General features: G+C 38.0%; 1 protein-coding gene across 1 annotated transcript in view; it reads left to right on the top strand.

Annotated features, from left to right (window-relative positions):
- Positions 1–16,879, top strand: part of LOC121405827 (G1/S-specific cyclin-D1-like) — a 30,666-nt gene extending 13,787 nt beyond the window's left edge. The window contains exons 4-5 of the mRNA XM_041596792.1: positions 1,360–1,487; positions 12,921–16,879. Coding sequence (XP_041452726.1) covers positions 1,360–1,487; positions 12,921–13,094 — 302 coding nt within the window. The 3' untranslated portion in view covers positions 13,095–16,879. The remainder of the gene's footprint in view (positions 1–1,359; positions 1,488–12,920) is intronic.
- Positions 16,880–17,731: the final 852 nt, after the last annotated feature.

Raw genomic sequence — 17,731 nt, forward strand, 5'->3', positions numbered from 1 at the left:
TGCTTTATGAAAATGCTACCCAGACTCAGATTCTAGAATTGACTGGAGAGATTAATAATGAAGAAAAGGCGAATGAAAACATTTTATAATGAAAAAGGGATTTTTTATGTTGTCGTTGAAAGCCCACCCATCTCTTATGTACCCTTTCTCTCTCTCTCTCTGTTTTATTCTCCCACCCTCCCATACACAGACTGTTTCTAATCAGAACACAAGAAATTGGAATAAACCTTGTTCTTGGAACATGAAAATACCATCTTTCACTTTAACAAAATCAGTTCCCACGGTCGGCCGCAATATCAAAGTGCACACAAACTTTGATTTTATTTGTACATACATCCAAATTCTTCTATGGCCTATTGGTTTTTCATTTAGTCATGCCATGTCAACTTTCATTTTGTCAGAAAAGGCTTGGAGAATGGAACCATCAGATTAAAATACAAAAATTTGCATTTTTTTCTATCTGTCTTCTCAGTTCCATGTTTAGTTAGGCATTCCATTATCATAGAAAAAAGACGTTTTTCTTTTCATTTTTTTTTCTTCTCTAATACCTAAATATGAAACAAAGTTCAAAACCCGCCCTTTCCGAGCTAGACTTTGTCTAACATTATTTGCAAAAAGAAGAAATTCACCTTGATTCCACAATAAAATATTGGATAATTCGGTTCTTTCTTGCTGGGCCTGCCGAACTGGCAAGGCAGAGGTGATTTGCGTGGGATTCCTTGTACGTGTTCCAAAAAGGATCTTTTTCTTCATTCGATCATTTTGTCAAATGCTACACCTCATTAGGTGTTTATTTTCATATCTCCTTGATCTTTTCATCTTGCATTTTTTTTTTAAATTCCTAGTCGTAATTTTGAGATCCAGTGTTTGAGCTATTCATAGGGGGTTTTTCAACCTTTTGCATTCAAGGCCCAGGCAATCTGGAATGTCCCTTTCTCTCTCTCTTTCTCAAAATTCTCTTACAAGATGTGGTTCACTTGCAGCTAAAATTGATTTCAATATCAGACAAAAAGGTCACACACATACAGACTTCTGAATTGTGAATAATTGTCTGATGTGGTTCACTTGCAGCTAAAATTGATTTCATTAGCTGTAAACTCAACGTATAAAATTTATTTCCTACTTGAGCTTGATTTTATCTGTCGTAAAATTGATTTGATCCAATTTGGAAATAATTTTATCCCACTCATGAGTGAACAGAGCCTATATATCTCACTGGAAATTGCTTGTACCTCATTCAAAAATTTACCTCGGTGACACACCCCAGCCAGGTTCAACAATGTAGTAGATAAAAGGATATTTGTTTCAGGTTATTGAATAATTGTTATTTTCTCCCCTCTCTCTCTCTTCTTTTTGCAGATTATAATTTTGCAATGCAACCCCCTTCGTTAATCGCTGCCAGTGGTGTAGCAGCGGCAGCTAACGGACTTAGAATGCAAATCCCTAAACTAATGGATCTCCTTCATAGAATAACAAAAATTGAAACCGTAAGTATCCGTTTCTTTTTCAAAAGTCATTAAAAATATGAAGAGGAGCTAAACCTGGGTGTCTTGTCGTGCTAGATAGGGGAACTTTGCAAATGCGAGAGGTACATGTAGTTCTCGAAAATTTTTTTTTCTTGGTGTCTAGTTGTTGCACCTTCAACCTTGCACTTCAAAGGCATTTCAGCTTCTACCTGGTTGTCAGACTGTCGCTCATTTCTTCGGTCACGGTGATCAATTAAAGTCTATGACAGGTTGCCCTGAAAAAATGGTAAAGTTCTCCCTACTCCAAAGGGGGGTAGAGACAAGATAGAAGCAAATACTATGAATTGATGGATGACAGATCAAATATGAAAAGATCAAATTGGAGTGGCCTTGCGATGGGTCTCATTATATTTAATTGAACCCTTAATTTCATGTGAGGTATTCAATTTGGGTCAGAATTTTTTTAAAGGGGGTTGGTACTTTTTCAAGGCTGATTATTCTTGGCTTGTGTTTTTTTTGGTGTTTTTTTTTTCTAAAAAAAGATCACGATGACTGTTGATTGCTCTGCTTCCGCTGGGCCAGCTTCTGAACTAAGTCTTGAACCAACCCCTGGTTATAAAGTTTCACGAAGCACGCAGCATGCATTATTTTTGCTCTCTTGGGAAATACTTTAATTTTAGTGCCATCATCTACTAGTACTATCATTGGAAATACTTTAAAGCTATAGGGGCTATTGCATCCCTTCGAACATTACCTGTTCTTTCAAAGGGTGAAACATGCAGGATAATGACATTGCCTACAAGTAGAATTTTCAGATCCTTGTGATTCCTGCCTGGGCATTCGGTCCAAGGCACCTCCTAAATGGAGTCCCAGCGAAGGAGTAATTAGCAAGATAGTTTCTGTCACTTTTAAAACTCTGTCCCAAACTAGAAGAGGAAGTGTGTATTTTAGAGAGTAGTTGCTTCCACTCCAACAAACATGCTTTCCTGTGGAACGGGAGCTCCCTTAGCAACTCGACATGTCTGTGATAGTTGCAACAAAAGCAAGCCTAGCCTCTTAACTCTTTCTTTCTCCCGTCCTTTGGTGAAGCCTTCCTGAGAACGCTTTTCATTAATTTCCAACATAGAGTGATTCTTTTGCATCAACTCTGATTCCAAGATTTCTCTGGATTCATATGAGAGGAACAAAAAACCCATTTCCCATTCAGATTCCTCCAATTTCAGCCCGGTGTAATTACCAAATGGCTGCCGAGTGGGGAAAAAAGGCTTTAGAAAATGAAAAAGTAGATTTTATCAAGCTCTATCAAAGTCTGTTCATGAGACTACTCCTCAGGCACGGCCTACCAAAGCAAACCTTGTAATAAACTCTATGAATAGGCCCTTAAACCCATCCTCAAACATGGCCCCGTTTTTTTTGTGTGTCAGTTGCCTCCCCCCTTTTTTTAGTACCATCTCTCAAAGTACACATTCCCGCTATAGTTTGCAAATTTAGCCGCATAATGGATCGGTTGATTGTCTCCGACTTGTCTAGAATTGATCGTTTCTTTGATGGCATTCTTGTATGTCTAATTGAAATACAAAGGATGAATAATTCTCTTTTGAAACGTAAAAGATAGGGCTGGGACTTCTGGTACAATGCACATGCCTTCCTTTTTAGCCTTTGTTCCAAGACTTCCTCACTTTGTTTGTCTTCTAAACACAAGACTGACTAGAGAAAAAAGGAGGTGTTTGCACTATCATTAAAAGAACTGCTCCAAAATTTGCACTGCCACAAAAAAGATTCCTGTGCGAAAAATGGGAGGAGGATTCGGAATCTGGTTCAGCTCTTGATTTTACTTCTGTATGCCTGATGTACTAAAATCTAAATGATATAAGAAATCTTGTCACTTTTTGTCAGTGACTAGTTATTTGTATATGAGGAGGGAGTTGTAAATATAATGAGCAATTAGTTATCTTCATTTATTGTAACATTGCCAATATGATAACATGATAGATAGATAATAGTGAAATTATTGTCTTCGTAAATAATCACTGTCACTTGGATATTAGGGGAAATAATTTCAAAGAAAATTTGATTTGAAGTACTGTCAAATATAGCATCAAAATCTAAAATGAAAAGTAATGAATCATTAACTGATTTATTAGTTTATCTTATGACAATCAATCCCCAGGGATCGGTATTTTTGACAGAGAGCATCGCATCTCATAAATTGAAGTAACAGAAGTCGAGATATAAAAATACATTGTTTTTACGAATAATTTTTTTTTCCTGTAATGATTCTAAGAACATGTTTGTAATTGATTGTCAGTGCCATTGTTTTCTTTTAGAAATGGAAATGATCAAACCATATGTCAGTTTTGAGTTGAAATAAAGGCCATGGATAATTAATGAACTTGGGGCTGTTCAGACATGCTGATTCTATAACTGCTGCAGGAGCGACCTGGGAACTTGCAAACAATACTGCCATACTTTGGCAAAAGGACGCAAGTTACAAAAGTATCATTCGTTGTAAATGTGCAATCTGTGTTCATCATTTACATAGGCGTCAATGCAATTCAACAGCCTATTTTCTTCAATATCTTTCCAAAGAACCATCATTTCTTCCCCAAATTTTGCCTGAACGTGCAACATACAAAGGGTCTTTCAGAAACAACGATAACTCAAATTTGACCGATGTGTCACTTGCGTCCTTTTGCCAAAGTTGGGCAGAATATAGTTTCACTCTTTCATATCCAGCCATGTTAAGGTTGAGTATAACAATTATTCTTAGAGAGGAAGTGTTATGCGTTACTTAGGCCTTGTGTGAACGGCCCTTAATGGGTAAATTAAGTCTAAGAAAGGGGAAACCCCATTTATTTTAGAATCTTATGATAGCTGCATGTTAAGTGTTGTATCCTGGATCAAATTGGTTGTGATCCTCGGCCAAAAATTACTTTCTAGGACTATTCATCGTTTCGCCTTACAACGAGAAACAGAGGAAAGATAACAATCGGTCACCAAAAACTCGAGTGTCGGCAGCGAGACTTTCAATTTCTGTCCAAGTTTGCAAGGAGTTTTGTGTGGTTGGATGGTTTGTTTGCTGGAAAAAGGCTTTAGAATTCATGAATTTAAACTTGGTTTTAGAAAATTACAGATTGCAAAAACATGCCTGATACTAGTACATGGCGAGGCATTATAATGTTCGCAGAGATTATAGAGGGTTTCTCCAAAGCAAGATTTTTATTGTGGAACCAAACCCTGATGAAAATAAAATGATGACGTCTATCTCTGATTCTAATTTTTCTTCATGACAGACATGGTTTATTTATAGCATGGAAATTCCTGTTAATTGCATTTTAGAATGATGGAAAATGTATTACTTGCATTTTGTGGTATTAAGGGAGGTATAATATGCAGTGTCAAATGAGTATGGAAATGTTTCAAATTGGAGAGTATTGAAAATTTTACATCAACTCGGCCCGGTTACCACATGTATAATTGCGATTATGGGTACATATAAAAATTGTGACTTGAAAAAAAGACTATTCTGTCAATTTGAACTCTGCAGCGATGGCAAATGTCATAAGGGTTGGGTTGTGTCTGGCCCTCAGCAGAAAAAAAAGAGACAAACTTTGTCCAAATCTGCGAAATTCCAGAGACGACATACCATTCCTAACCTTCCATTTCCCCTCTGGGATACATTTTCCCAAGATTTTCTCAAGATTTTCTCACTCTGTTGATATATAAAAAAAGAGAGAGAGGAAAAAGGGGTGAGTCATCGACTCTGAAAAGTGGGCAGAAAAGAAACAAATGCTTGACCACACAACTTGTGAAGAGGATGTTCCCTTTGGGGTCCCCTAATCTGTGTGATTAACCTTAAAGATCTGCTACAAAGAATGCAGTATGTGGGACTGTTGAGAATCACTTTTTTATCAGCGGTAAATCCTTTCAATGAAAAGGATACATAATTGGAACCTTCCTGCACCCCCCTTCTTTAAAGCTTCATCAAAACTGATATTTCAATAGTTGATTTTAATGGCTTTCTTTATATTTGCCCACTCCTGGTGTTTATTATGATGATAATAAGTTGTTTTTATTATATTACTCCAGTGAACATTCAAAACAATTGAGTGTACTCAAAGGGCGTTGAGAAATCTTTATTTTTTTATTTCTCTTGAAAGTTGACCATATTAACCCGTTGCCTCTCGAGATTCTTTGAATCCCATAGGTTTTACACAGGGACCACCCTGTTCCCATAAGCAATGGGTTAAAGTAAACCATGCTGGAAGCGTACCAAGACGTCAAGAGCAGTGAAGCTGCTTGCTTGGTGCCTTGCCAAAACTCGGACCAAGAGGAATTTAAATTGATGCGAAGAACAATAGCAAATAGCGTAAATATGAAAATAAGTATTATTTATTCGTATGAGGTTATAACTAAGCATCATCAATTGAAGAGGCTTTGGATGAAAAAGAAAACCTTTTTGGCACCTTTGTCTTGTGTTTGTTATTGTTACTACTCTGGAATGTTTTCTCTTATTTATTATTATTGATTGGATTACTTTTACCAACAACATCTGTGATGAGTAGTTTGTTTTACATGGAGTGTTGTGGCAGTGGTTATGAACAACCAAAACAGAGGGGAGGGAGGGGGGGGGGCTTCAGTTTGCTGTAATGGAAGGGGGGGTCCTTGATTAGGGCTTAAGTTTGTTCATAGATAAATTATTATCATTAGCATGACTAGAAGACCGAAGATTAGGACAAAGGCTTGAAACAGACCAATCTTTGGATGAAAGAAGAGGAATTTTAAGTCTCTTTGTGGGGGCATCCTCTTTCCAAACCCTGAAGGAAACCGAATATCAGGAAAATAAATCAAAAGAGGAGCATGAATGGCATTTTTGTCCCCTCTTTACCCTCTCTACATTGTGCCAATTTTCTCCCATGGATCCTGCCTCCCTCGTGGTGTGTGAATCGATTCGGTTTCGGTGGAATGCTTCACGAAGGTTTCCGACCGGTCAGTGACTTGGATCAAGAGGGGTGAGCGGAGGGACAAGCAAAAATCACCACAGGTCTACTTTTTTTTTGGGGGGGGGACCGGAATGTTTCTTCTGTACAATTTTCTCATCCCCCTCGGCTGCCTCCAGCCAAATGAAAACCAACTTTGGGTTTGCATAGAAGGGTCATGGTTGTGCAAAGAGATGGAATGAAAAGCGAAATCAAGAGAGAGAGAGAATGGGAAGGGTGGCTATGGACCCTAAATGGAAACAAAAAAAATACACATAAAGGTGTTCTTTCAGCTCAAGTTGCTCGTGGGCTATCTTTTCTCAACCCTTTACCACATACTGTGTCCAGAAAATAATGATATAGGCTTGTGTTAACACATGCCTTGTGTCGTTATGGTTTTGCCAGATTGTCATATTTTGCAGTGTGTTCGATGGTATTTTGTGTTCGAAATAAATAGAAAGTTGAAATTTATTTCAGATTGTATGCTATAGACTTTGTTTCTAGCTGGCACTGTCGCCACACAGTTCCCAAATACGTTTTCTATCATCATCTCACGATTTGTAGGCAGTTGATTATCGTGCTGGATATCGGTTTAATTTCCAGAAACGTAACTTCAAATGTAAACATTGTCTTGTGTGTGAATGTGCCCATGCCCCTTACTGTGCGAACTGTTTGATAGAGACACTGACTCACGTTCATGCTGATATTCCAAACAACGTTTTCAAAGCGGTGGTTCCAAAGAAAAGAAGAGAATAAAATGAACTGAGCGGGGCAATTTTGTCAGCTCATTCAGTCTCTATTGAATAAAGGAAGAAAAACCATGCAACACAGAATTCTGTATTACTTTTTTATGATAGGAAAATCTTCTAAAGATCGAATCTTCTTTGTGCAAAAACTTCCACTCTCTGTAACCCCTTTTGTTACTATTTTAGGGTAAAACTTGGTTCAAAAGTTTCGTGGGCTTTCATATCCGTCTTTATATCATAGGAAACTGTAGATTAGCTGAAGAATTTAATGTATTTGCTTAGTTGCAAATGGCTCATACAAAGTTACATTTTATGTCTGATGTCATGTAATTTGTTATCTTGTCTTGCTGGCCCTACATGTTACAAAATATGCACTCCAGAGGTATTTTAAACTTTGGAAGACTGTCTGTGGTATCAAAGTCTAAAGTTAACAGGCAGTATTCTTCATAACGAGTTCAACATTTAAAGGATCACTTTAATTTCCAAATGATCTTGATATACACTCAAGGAATATTGAAACGAGAAAGGGGGCAATAACATTTTACAGTTACTTTTTACATTCTAGCTTCTAAAGTCACCTCCCTCTGAAATTCATCTTTAAGTAGGGCTTATATGTTTTCATAATCTCACTAGTATTATGATTTAAAAAATATATTTTTAGTATTGAATAGGGTTAATAGTTTTAATTGGCCTCTATGTTTAGTTCTTGTGCTGAGCCAGTTTTCTTGGTGCTTTTTTTTAAAGAGAGAACTCTGAGAAGGTGAACTCAGAATAGGCAATTCGGTAAGGAATCTGTTCAGGAAGAGTGCTTTCAAATCCAAACAATGCTTGGTATAATTTGGGTGTATTGCATTGATTAAACCTGAAATCAAGTCAGACTTCCTGTAAGCCCCGTAGATTCCAATGGTTGCCGACGGTAACCGAGATCCGAAATCCAGCCACTGCCTTCTCTCTCCTCCTCCCCTCCGCTACGAAGTCTCCAGTTTCTGTAATCTATAGCGGGAGAATTAAGGTAAAATAGGGTAGAACAAATAACCCAACAGAATCCAACACCTTTTTATATTTCTTCTTTCTTTGTGTAGAATGTTTCTTGAAAGATTCTTTTTCCTCATACTCAATAGAACCCACATTCCTTCGGCTTTATCCCCGGCTAGTCTCCCATCCACAGACCCTTCGTCTGTCACGGTGAGGTAAATACGACACCTTCGGTTTGGCATTCAAACAAATGCTTGTGTATCTCCTGTTTTTGTTGATGCTTGTCTCAGTCTTCAAGAGTTGCTGGGAGACCATGGGAACAACAGAGAACACTGGTTTCTTCTTTTTTCTTTTCCATCTCGGGCTCAGCCCAGGAAGGTCTCTGGTCGCAAATCTTTCAAGCGATATTACCTGCACAAAGAATGCAGACATGGGTTGACCTGATTGCAAGTTGCAATGACCTGGTACAATTCGTCTCTTGTAGGGCAAGTGTTTGCAGCGCGCTGTGTACATGTCTTTTGACTTTCTCCTTTTACTTTTCCCTTTCTGTTCCTGACCTTTGCTCATTTTTTAAAAGAATTTTACTACCATCAATTACTCAGGAATGTAATAGGTTCCCTGAAGAGCCATGGGCTTCAAGATGCCCTTCCCCCCAACATCTCCATTCTTTTTTCTAATAGACATTTTTTTATTGGAGGGGGGGTGCGATGATTTGCTTTATAGGAAACGATATGATTTCAGTCAGCACATATTCTAACTCCCCCTCACCCCCCCCCACACAAAAACAAAGGATTTTAAGGATGCCAGTCTGGTATGAGAATGAGAAGGGTATCTATGGTCATATGAAGCCCATTGACTCTTGTGCCTGAACTCCATGGTCCGTATAGGCCTACATATAACTGTTAATGAGGAGGAGGCTGGGTACTCAAGTATAACCATGGACTTGCAAGCTAGTGAGACCATCAACTAGCCTACTGCTACAGTATCTTCAAACAAAATTGTCAAAAGGAAAAAAGTACCATAAACCACCGAATCCTTGGGTTATTGCGTCTTGTGCTTGTCAAGTGTCTTTGGGACTTGCGTTTCGGTTACAGTGCCCTCTGTCACCCTCATATAATGATGTAATAAGGCAGATATGATTTTGAACTTTATGGAACTATCGTGTTTCTCCCCGCCAAAAAGCTCTCCTGTTACCACCAAGCGAGGGAGACTCCAGGGTCTCCTCGTCTCCTGGCTGAACTATCTAGTCTTGTGTTACAGGCCCTTTCAATTTCCGCTGATGGTCGATGATTTGCAATTTGGGCAGGGGCCAAAGACCTATAACCCGATCAACCATTCATTTGACCTTATATTTTCTGATATTGTAGCAAACTGGTTTTTGTCTGGCTTTTTGATAGAAGTGTGCTTCAGTTAGAACTGCATTGTTTTCATGCACCTAATGTATTATTCATTTTAAGGCACTAACATGAAAAAGGCCATGTGGGACTGAACTTTGCACATTGTGAAAATGGTATCCAAGTCTGGTAATGAAGGCTAAGGGGAAAACACTGTGAGAGACTGCACACATTCCACGATGGTTAAACTAGCTGACATCAGTATACCATGCACGCCCCCTCCACCACCCCTTAACCTCGTACAAGCGAACGTGCGGAACGACCATAACATTTCTCCCCCTTTTTTCCCTCCCCAGGACAAATCCCTCCGAAATGTATACATATGAAAATTGAAAGTGGATAGGCTTATGTGTATAGAGATGTTACACATCTGTCATCTTTGCATAAAGCGCAAAATGTTAGCAATGTTACTCAAACATCTCGACTTCCCATGGAGTTGGTTCTTCTCTTGTAGAATGCCCCCCTCCCGCCCCGCCCCCATCATACCTTTGCCATTGGTGCACAGGTGTAGGGGAGATTTAACCCCCTGACCCCTACCACCCCATGGACCATCCCCCAGGGTCTGCAGTCCAAACAAGGGGGAGGTCAAAGGTCACCGAGAGGTCACATGACCTGTGCTAGAGAGATTTATTTCCATGACATTCTTTTTGGGGGCCCCTATGTTAGCAGAAACATTGAACAATTTCCCTTCATTTCACATAGTTTCACTCAAGTTCGATCAATGCATCCTTTGTATCGAAGAGATGAAAGCGAGTGTCCAACTACTGGGAAGGTTTATTTGTTGTTCTGCATGAATTTGGAGCTAAATTGCAATTTCAGAAGGAAGCTAGTCTGTCATTTTCATCATTGATGAATAAGCAACTATCTTTGGTATCACAATACCAGCAGTGCACAAAACAAGAATTGCCTGCACGTGGCCCGATTATGAAAATTGAAATACGGGTTAACTCGGCCTAAGTTGACTGTCCATAAGTGGAATAATCATCTTAAGTCAAACTTAAAGCAATTTTTAGACCAGATTATTCAAAACATGTTATGTACCTCTTTTAAAGTCAAATTTCTCCTTAATCAAACTGATTTTTTTTGCTGTGGAGTGTGGTCCCCAAAGATTTGACTTGGGCAGAACTACCTGTTGTAGTGGTCTTCTGTGAAAAAAGATCACTTTTTAGCCACTTATCATATGGTGGTCTAGTATGACCCATTTCCCTTTTCAGATGAGTTTGCAATGATCGTAACCACCATTGGAGAGCATGATTTTGATAAGCTTTGAGACATGTTACCAAGGTAGTCAACAGTTCCAGTTGTACCACATTGATAAAGTTTTGAGTTCTAAATGCAACAGAACTGGACTCTGCCTACCATGTTGTGGACATCCATTACCCAAAGTCCCTTTAAACGGGGGTAAACACTTGTCTAAAGAGCTCATGACATAGTTCTTAATGGCATGTGTTGACCAACACCAACTTGTTCTTTGCTTTGCAAGAGAAGGGGATCGATCACAGCGGAGGCCCTCGGGGGTAGAGCCAGGCCTATCTCCGGCCTAAATCAAACATGACCAGGCTCTTTCGTTAGCACTGTCCGCTTAGAATCAACATGATTCCGATACCGAGATAGGGATTAAATAGTAGACCCTGTGTCTCGTTCGGGGCTAGGTAATTAGGCTAGCATTTGGTATTTAGACTATAGTTCGATATGAGGACTTATCAGATTTTACCCATCAGTTCATTGGTTGCAAAAGCAACGGTTACCAGTTCCTTGTTAGCTAGCCTTTCCCTTGGTCTTGTAGCTAGGTTCAACAGTCATAACATTAATTGCTATTTGATACATGCTGTGTCCAGGTAACACAGAGTTCATGGTTGGCTCAGAACTTCACCTTCAGAAGAAGTTCAGCAAGAGTTGTAGTGCCAATTTGGTATTTTCAAACTTGAAGAATCAGAGATTATATATACCTTATGATGATTTGAATTCTTGACCCATTAATGCAGGGGGGGGGGGGTATAATCTGGAAAGCAAAAATGAAAGGCTTTGTTAAAATGGACTGTGTGAGATATCTCTGTTGGCTCCAGTATTCTATTGCTGGGTTTGAGATTGTTTTGACTTTCCGACTTTGTTTTCACCCACATAGAGGATGTTATTTCTTTTGTTACAAAATTCCATTTCCGAATGAACTTTTGAAAGTTTAAGAAACAAGGGATAAAGGTGTGTTGGCATGAAGTGTTATCTTGTGTGTTCACCTGTACCGATTTGAATTTGACTTCAAATTTTCTTATTTAAAAAAAAATGGAAAAGGATAACTAAAGTAAAGTAGAACATTCTGTCATATTTTCAAGTGCTATTGTTTGATAGAAGATGAGGAGAAAATTCTTTGGCAGTCTAAGTCCCCACTTCATCATGTAATAAGCACGAAAATCTTAAAACAATGATGACATGACCGAGTATCTGTACTTTGAAAAGAGAAGGACAAACCGCTTGTTCCTAATCCAGACCCTGTGTGAAACGTGGACGGCATTTTTGCGGTCGAGCGTGGCCAAACACGGTCCCACCCAGGGAAAATGTGCCAAGGTCTCGCTTTTTCCGATACCAGGCAAGCCACAATGTTACGCCGACCGCATACATCATGTTCAAAACTGCAGTTGGGGACCATTGCCTTTAGTCCCACGCAAACATGGGAAAAAAGGGGGAAAGATGACGGAGAAAAAAATTAGGCAGCCCTCCTCCAGATCAATATGAAAAATTGGGCGCACCACTGGGTGGTTCTCTTCCTTCATCTCTCTTTTCACTTTTTTTTCCTTTTTAACAAGGATTCTTGGGAAACACGACACACCGTGGGTCTCTCCCGACCAGGTTTGTTGTCATCGGTTTCCATGACGATAGCCAAAAGTATTGGGTTATCTCTCTCCCCTGTCTAGCCCCAGGGTGGATACGTTGAGGTCTGATTGGTGGAGCTGGGGTACTTGACCCTTGTTTCACCCCTATTAGAATCCCTCGGCATACCTGCACGATCTTGAGGTTTGGGAGCTTAAAGGTGCACTCTTTTGTTTTTGTGTTTTGGTTCTTCATATTCGTCGAGAAAAATATGAAAATCTACTGCATACCTCAGAAATATGAATAAAGCCTTGGAGATGTTACAAGGATGCAAGTTCCCCATCTAAGTTGCGTTCACTGAGGAACTTCTCGAAATTCTTGGGACATGAGATCCTAAAGTACATTGTATTTTTTTTATGTGCTGCATAATCATTAATTACAGGTGCTAGTGTTTGATTTCTCCATTAAAATGAAGTTGACAATCTAAGTTGGTATTGGAGCTGTGACATTAATCGAAGTTTCCCTTTTTTTTCTCTTTCTTTGCCCCTTCTACAGGAACACCTTAACATGGTACGAGATCTAATGGAAAACCTGCTAAGTAAGAATCTAGGAACAAGCACTTCTACCAAGTCCGCAGAACATCCCTCGGTCTCAAAGACAAGAACCATGAGCGAGGGCGACAAACCAAGCACACCAACTGGCGTAGACGAGGTCGAGATCATCTGTTGACAGAAGAACTTACCTTGCGTCCATTGAGACAGTTTGCTGAATATAAAACGAAAAGCGTGTAGCATCCGTGATGAAACGCTGATGCTGATGTTACGTTCGAGGTTACCGTTCGTTCGTTAAACGGAGAGCGGGTAATGCGTAATGCTCGGACACAACGAAAAAGTGCAAAGTTATGGTTGCTGTGATGCTGGCTGTTGTTTCCGCCAGCGACGGAGTCGCGGAGAATCAACTAGTCGCACCAACAAAAAAAATAAATAAAAATGGAAACGGGTACCAGAGAATGTTGTAGAGTGTGCAGTGTCTTATCTCCGTTCTTTGGAAGATAGAAACGGATAAATGCCATCGTAGTTCTACCTCAAAGACTGCTAGATGACCAGAACCCACAAGTGCCGACTCTCAATCGCGCCTCGCCTGTTCGATCATATTCCGATATCTAGGCAGAACAGCGCCCCCCTGTAAGATCATTTCAAGAAGTACAACAGACTGGAATGGGGTTTGAAGCTCATTTCGGGAAGCTCATTTCGGGAAGCACAGCCGAAGCGAAAGGGACCGCTCTTCACAGTGACGTCTTGGGTTTATCTATTGGAGATTAGACACAGATTGGCCTCTAATGGAAAGAGGGTAGTTATGAAACAAGGCAGCTGACTATACACATTTTATTCTGTAACTACTCTCTTACAAATTCAACATTTGAAGAAGAAAAAAAAACTTTTTTATTATTATTATTAACAGTATCTGCAATAAACATTTGTGCCTTCTAAGACACCATCAACAGGCCAAAATTTTATGTCTTGGATAATCGTTATCCAAGGTGAATATTTCAGTTCTTGAAATTTGGCTGTCATCGTATGTGCCTTATTTTGTAATTGAAGTAGAATTAGACGAAATGTAGTCAAATGTACATCAGACATGCTCTACGGATCAGATTAATCGTTTACTCAGTTGAATTTTCTATGAAACGTGTATCCGTGGATAATTTCGTGACTCGGTAAACGAACAGGCTCGTGGTTGAGAGTACTGTCAGACATATTGGGTACTAAATTTAAAAAATTTGTCACTCATCAATGTTAATATGTTGCAAAATGGCAACATGTAGTCCGATAGCCCTTATATTGGCTCTAAAAGATCGTGGTAGTTTAAGTGCCTAATATTAATAACTAGCAATATATGACTGGTTCATGATGAATATGTTGCTGTTATCTCGCGATCAAATGCCACAAATATATTATTTTTCGCAAGGTAACGATAGGTTATTTAAATTGTTCTTCTTAATAGAAAAAAAGAGCTGAATTCACTTATTGTTTATCCTCTTTAAATTATAATTTTGTTTATCGCTTTATCCATTTTCCTGTTTCATTTGTGTGCGTGTGTGGAGAATGCTTGTGTTTGATGGGCCGATTGTGAAGACTTACTTTTAAGTTGATTGCAAGTATGTAGTTAAAAATGCAGCTCTTTTGGAGTGTCAATACTTTTTTTTCATTTATTGAATTTTTTCTCATTTCTGCATTTTGCATGACAGAGATCTCAAAAGACAATGTAAAAATATGTAGTTCATGTGCCATAAAATTATGAACAGATAAAGACAGTTAAGAAGTTTGTTCATGAAGTGCCTTGATGTATTTTAATTTTTTACCAAAGGAAGTTAGGGGGCTATAGAATCAATGAAATTGCATTTCCATGTACTGATCTTGAAAGAATTCGTGATTTTTTATGTCGCTGGCCCGAAATATTTTTCAATCATTCCGAGATATGAGAATTCCAGAATTTTTACCCAGAATTCCAAGTTCAAATGAAATTAATACCATTCCGATTGATCATTCCAAAAAAAGTGAAGAAAAAATAATCGCGACAAGGATGTATATGTGGCTAGCTGGATGGAGGAAATGTGTTAGATTTTATTATGTACAGGCATTAAAATGTCAAAATTTAAACCTTTTTGATCATTAAGTTCAAATTTTAAGGAATGTTGGGTGTTTTTTATATACACTATTTCAAATAATGTTGTCAAAATGTTACTGTTTTTGCTTCTGATTAGGTATAGAAGTAACGATTTTGTCTTTGCAATTATGATGTTATGAAAATATTAATTGATGTTTACAGAGCTTGCCCACATATTTTCACGTTCATGATGATACGAAATTGCGAATTAGATGAGTGTTTTGAAGTAGGACTCTTAAGGAAAAAAATCCTACTCAGAGTGTCTGAATTATGTTCCGCTATAGATTGTATTATATCTGCCTCTCATGCCAGAATCAATTTGGAAACTCATTCTGTTCTTAAACAGTACTTCCAATCATAGATATGTACAATCATACGTTCCTTCCATTTTTTAAAACTTGACCATTTATATAGAAAAAAACGAAAAAAATAGTACTAGTTGATTAAAAAAAAAGTTATGTGGTGTTTTTTGCAAGAATATTATCCATTTTGGTGTGTTAACCTTGTAAGTTTTTTCTACATTTATATAACTCAATTGGAATACAATTTTTTAATTGATTTGTACGATAAAGTTCTTCCATTACTCTCTTTTTAAGCTAGAAGGAAGAGAAGTTAGAGTTAGTGACTGAATTTTGAGACTAGATGGGAAATTGCGGAACATGTTTGATTGCATTTGTTAAACTGAGTATAAAGTTATATGAAAGAGTGAGTGAGTGAAACAATCAAAGAAATTATAGTGAGTTTGCTGTGCCCTTTATCAATAAAAATATATTATTCCCCCCTTAAGAAGTGTTAAATCTACGGCATTAATGATGTGAGTTTTAGTTTTGTTTTCTGTTTTTTTCTTCTTGTGAAATGTTCCTTTTGTGTCTCATTGTCTTCATGTGTGTCTTGTTCCCTCCCTCTTTTTTTTTATAATATATTCCAACTTTTTCTGGACTTTGGAAATTTTGTGAGGGGTTGTCGAACGAAACAGTAAGAAACAGATTATATCGCAGACAAAAAGGAGTACTTAAATACATGATATATATTATATTGTGCACTAAAAATGCAAATCTTTGTTATCAGTATAATGTTTAATTTAAGCCATGTTTATGACGATCTGTCTGTACGAAGTATATGTTACATTGTAAGCCCTTTTAATTAGTGTTAATTGAAAATGTTGAATTATTAATGTTAAATCCTTACAAATGTGTTGATAAATTCATTGACATTTTTTTCTCAATTAGAACTCCATGTTATGTTTTGGAGGCAATTATCGCAAATTTTTATCAGATGTATGCAGTATTCTCTGCGTTGTTTACATCGGTTTATATAGAGCTTTAATGATATTATACCTTGAGATATGTTGTACCCGAGATAGCAATGAACACCCGTTTTCAGCTTATCACAAAATTTTCCATAATCAACTTATTTAAAACTTTTCTCTACTTCTTGTGTAACTTTGTGCACATTCTTCGTGTATTCTTCTCCATCTTATTATCAATTGAACAGCGCTTCTTTTTTTTCAGTCCGTGTTTTCTTATAACATTTCTTACCCATTTTCGATGCTTAAAGTTGAAGTGCAGTTTACATATGGGTGATATTCAATAAAAATTTATACCTTTTGATAGCATCTAAACGTATTGCGATCTAAAACACGTCAAGCTGAATTTCATTGGGATTCGGGAGTTATTATTGTTACATATTTTTCAGGTGTTTTCTTCAGTATCCCTGTGAAGTTTAGCTTTTTGTGTTTTGGATGCGTAGTTGCTATAGTGTGGAGAGCTGTGATATATTAATAATTTGTATTATTTGTGAGAGTCCTTCTGAGTGAAACTGAAAAATAAAAACAGAGTAAACCAGAATTTTTTGTGTGATGTGACTTCATTCTACTGTACTAGTAATGCATCAATATGGGAAGTTGAGGATGTTTAAAATTATATTGAGAAAATTGTCATAACGATGGGTCAGTGGTGGTGGTCAAGATGGTGATGATGGTGATGATGATGGTGATGATGATGGTGATGATGGTGATGATGATGGTGATGATGATGATGGTGATGATGATGATGTAGATGGTGATGATGGTGGTGATGATGATGATTATGATGATGATGGTGGTGATGATGATGGTGATGATGATAATGATGGTGATGATGATGGTAATGATGATGATGGTAATGATGATGATGGTGATGATGACGGTGATGATGATGGTGAAGATGATGATGATGATGAAGATGTAGTGATGATGATGATGATGAAGATGAATATATTGATGGTGAAGACGATGAAGATGATGGCGATAAAGATGAGGAAGATGAATATATTGATGGTGAAGATGATGGTGATGATGATGGTGATGATGATGGTGATGATGAAGATGATGGTGAAGATGATGGTGAAGATGATGGTGATGATGATGGTGATGATGATGGTGATGATGATGATGATGATGATGATGATGATGATGATGATGATGGTGATGATGATGGTGATGATGATGGTGATGATGATGGTGATGATGATGGTGATGATGATAATGATAGTGAAGATGATGGTGATGATGATGATGATGGTGATGATGATGGTGATGATGATGATGATGGTGATGATGATGGTGATGATGATGATGATGGAGATGATGGTGATGATGATGGTGATGATGATGATGATGGTGATGATGATGTAGATGATGATGATGATGATGGTGATGA

This window comes from Lytechinus variegatus, chromosome 19 (genome assembly GCF_018143015.1).
Source record: "Lytechinus variegatus isolate NC3 chromosome 19, Lvar_3.0, whole genome shotgun sequence".
Classification (NCBI taxonomy): domain Eukaryota; kingdom Metazoa; phylum Echinodermata; class Echinoidea; order Temnopleuroida; family Toxopneustidae; genus Lytechinus; species Lytechinus variegatus.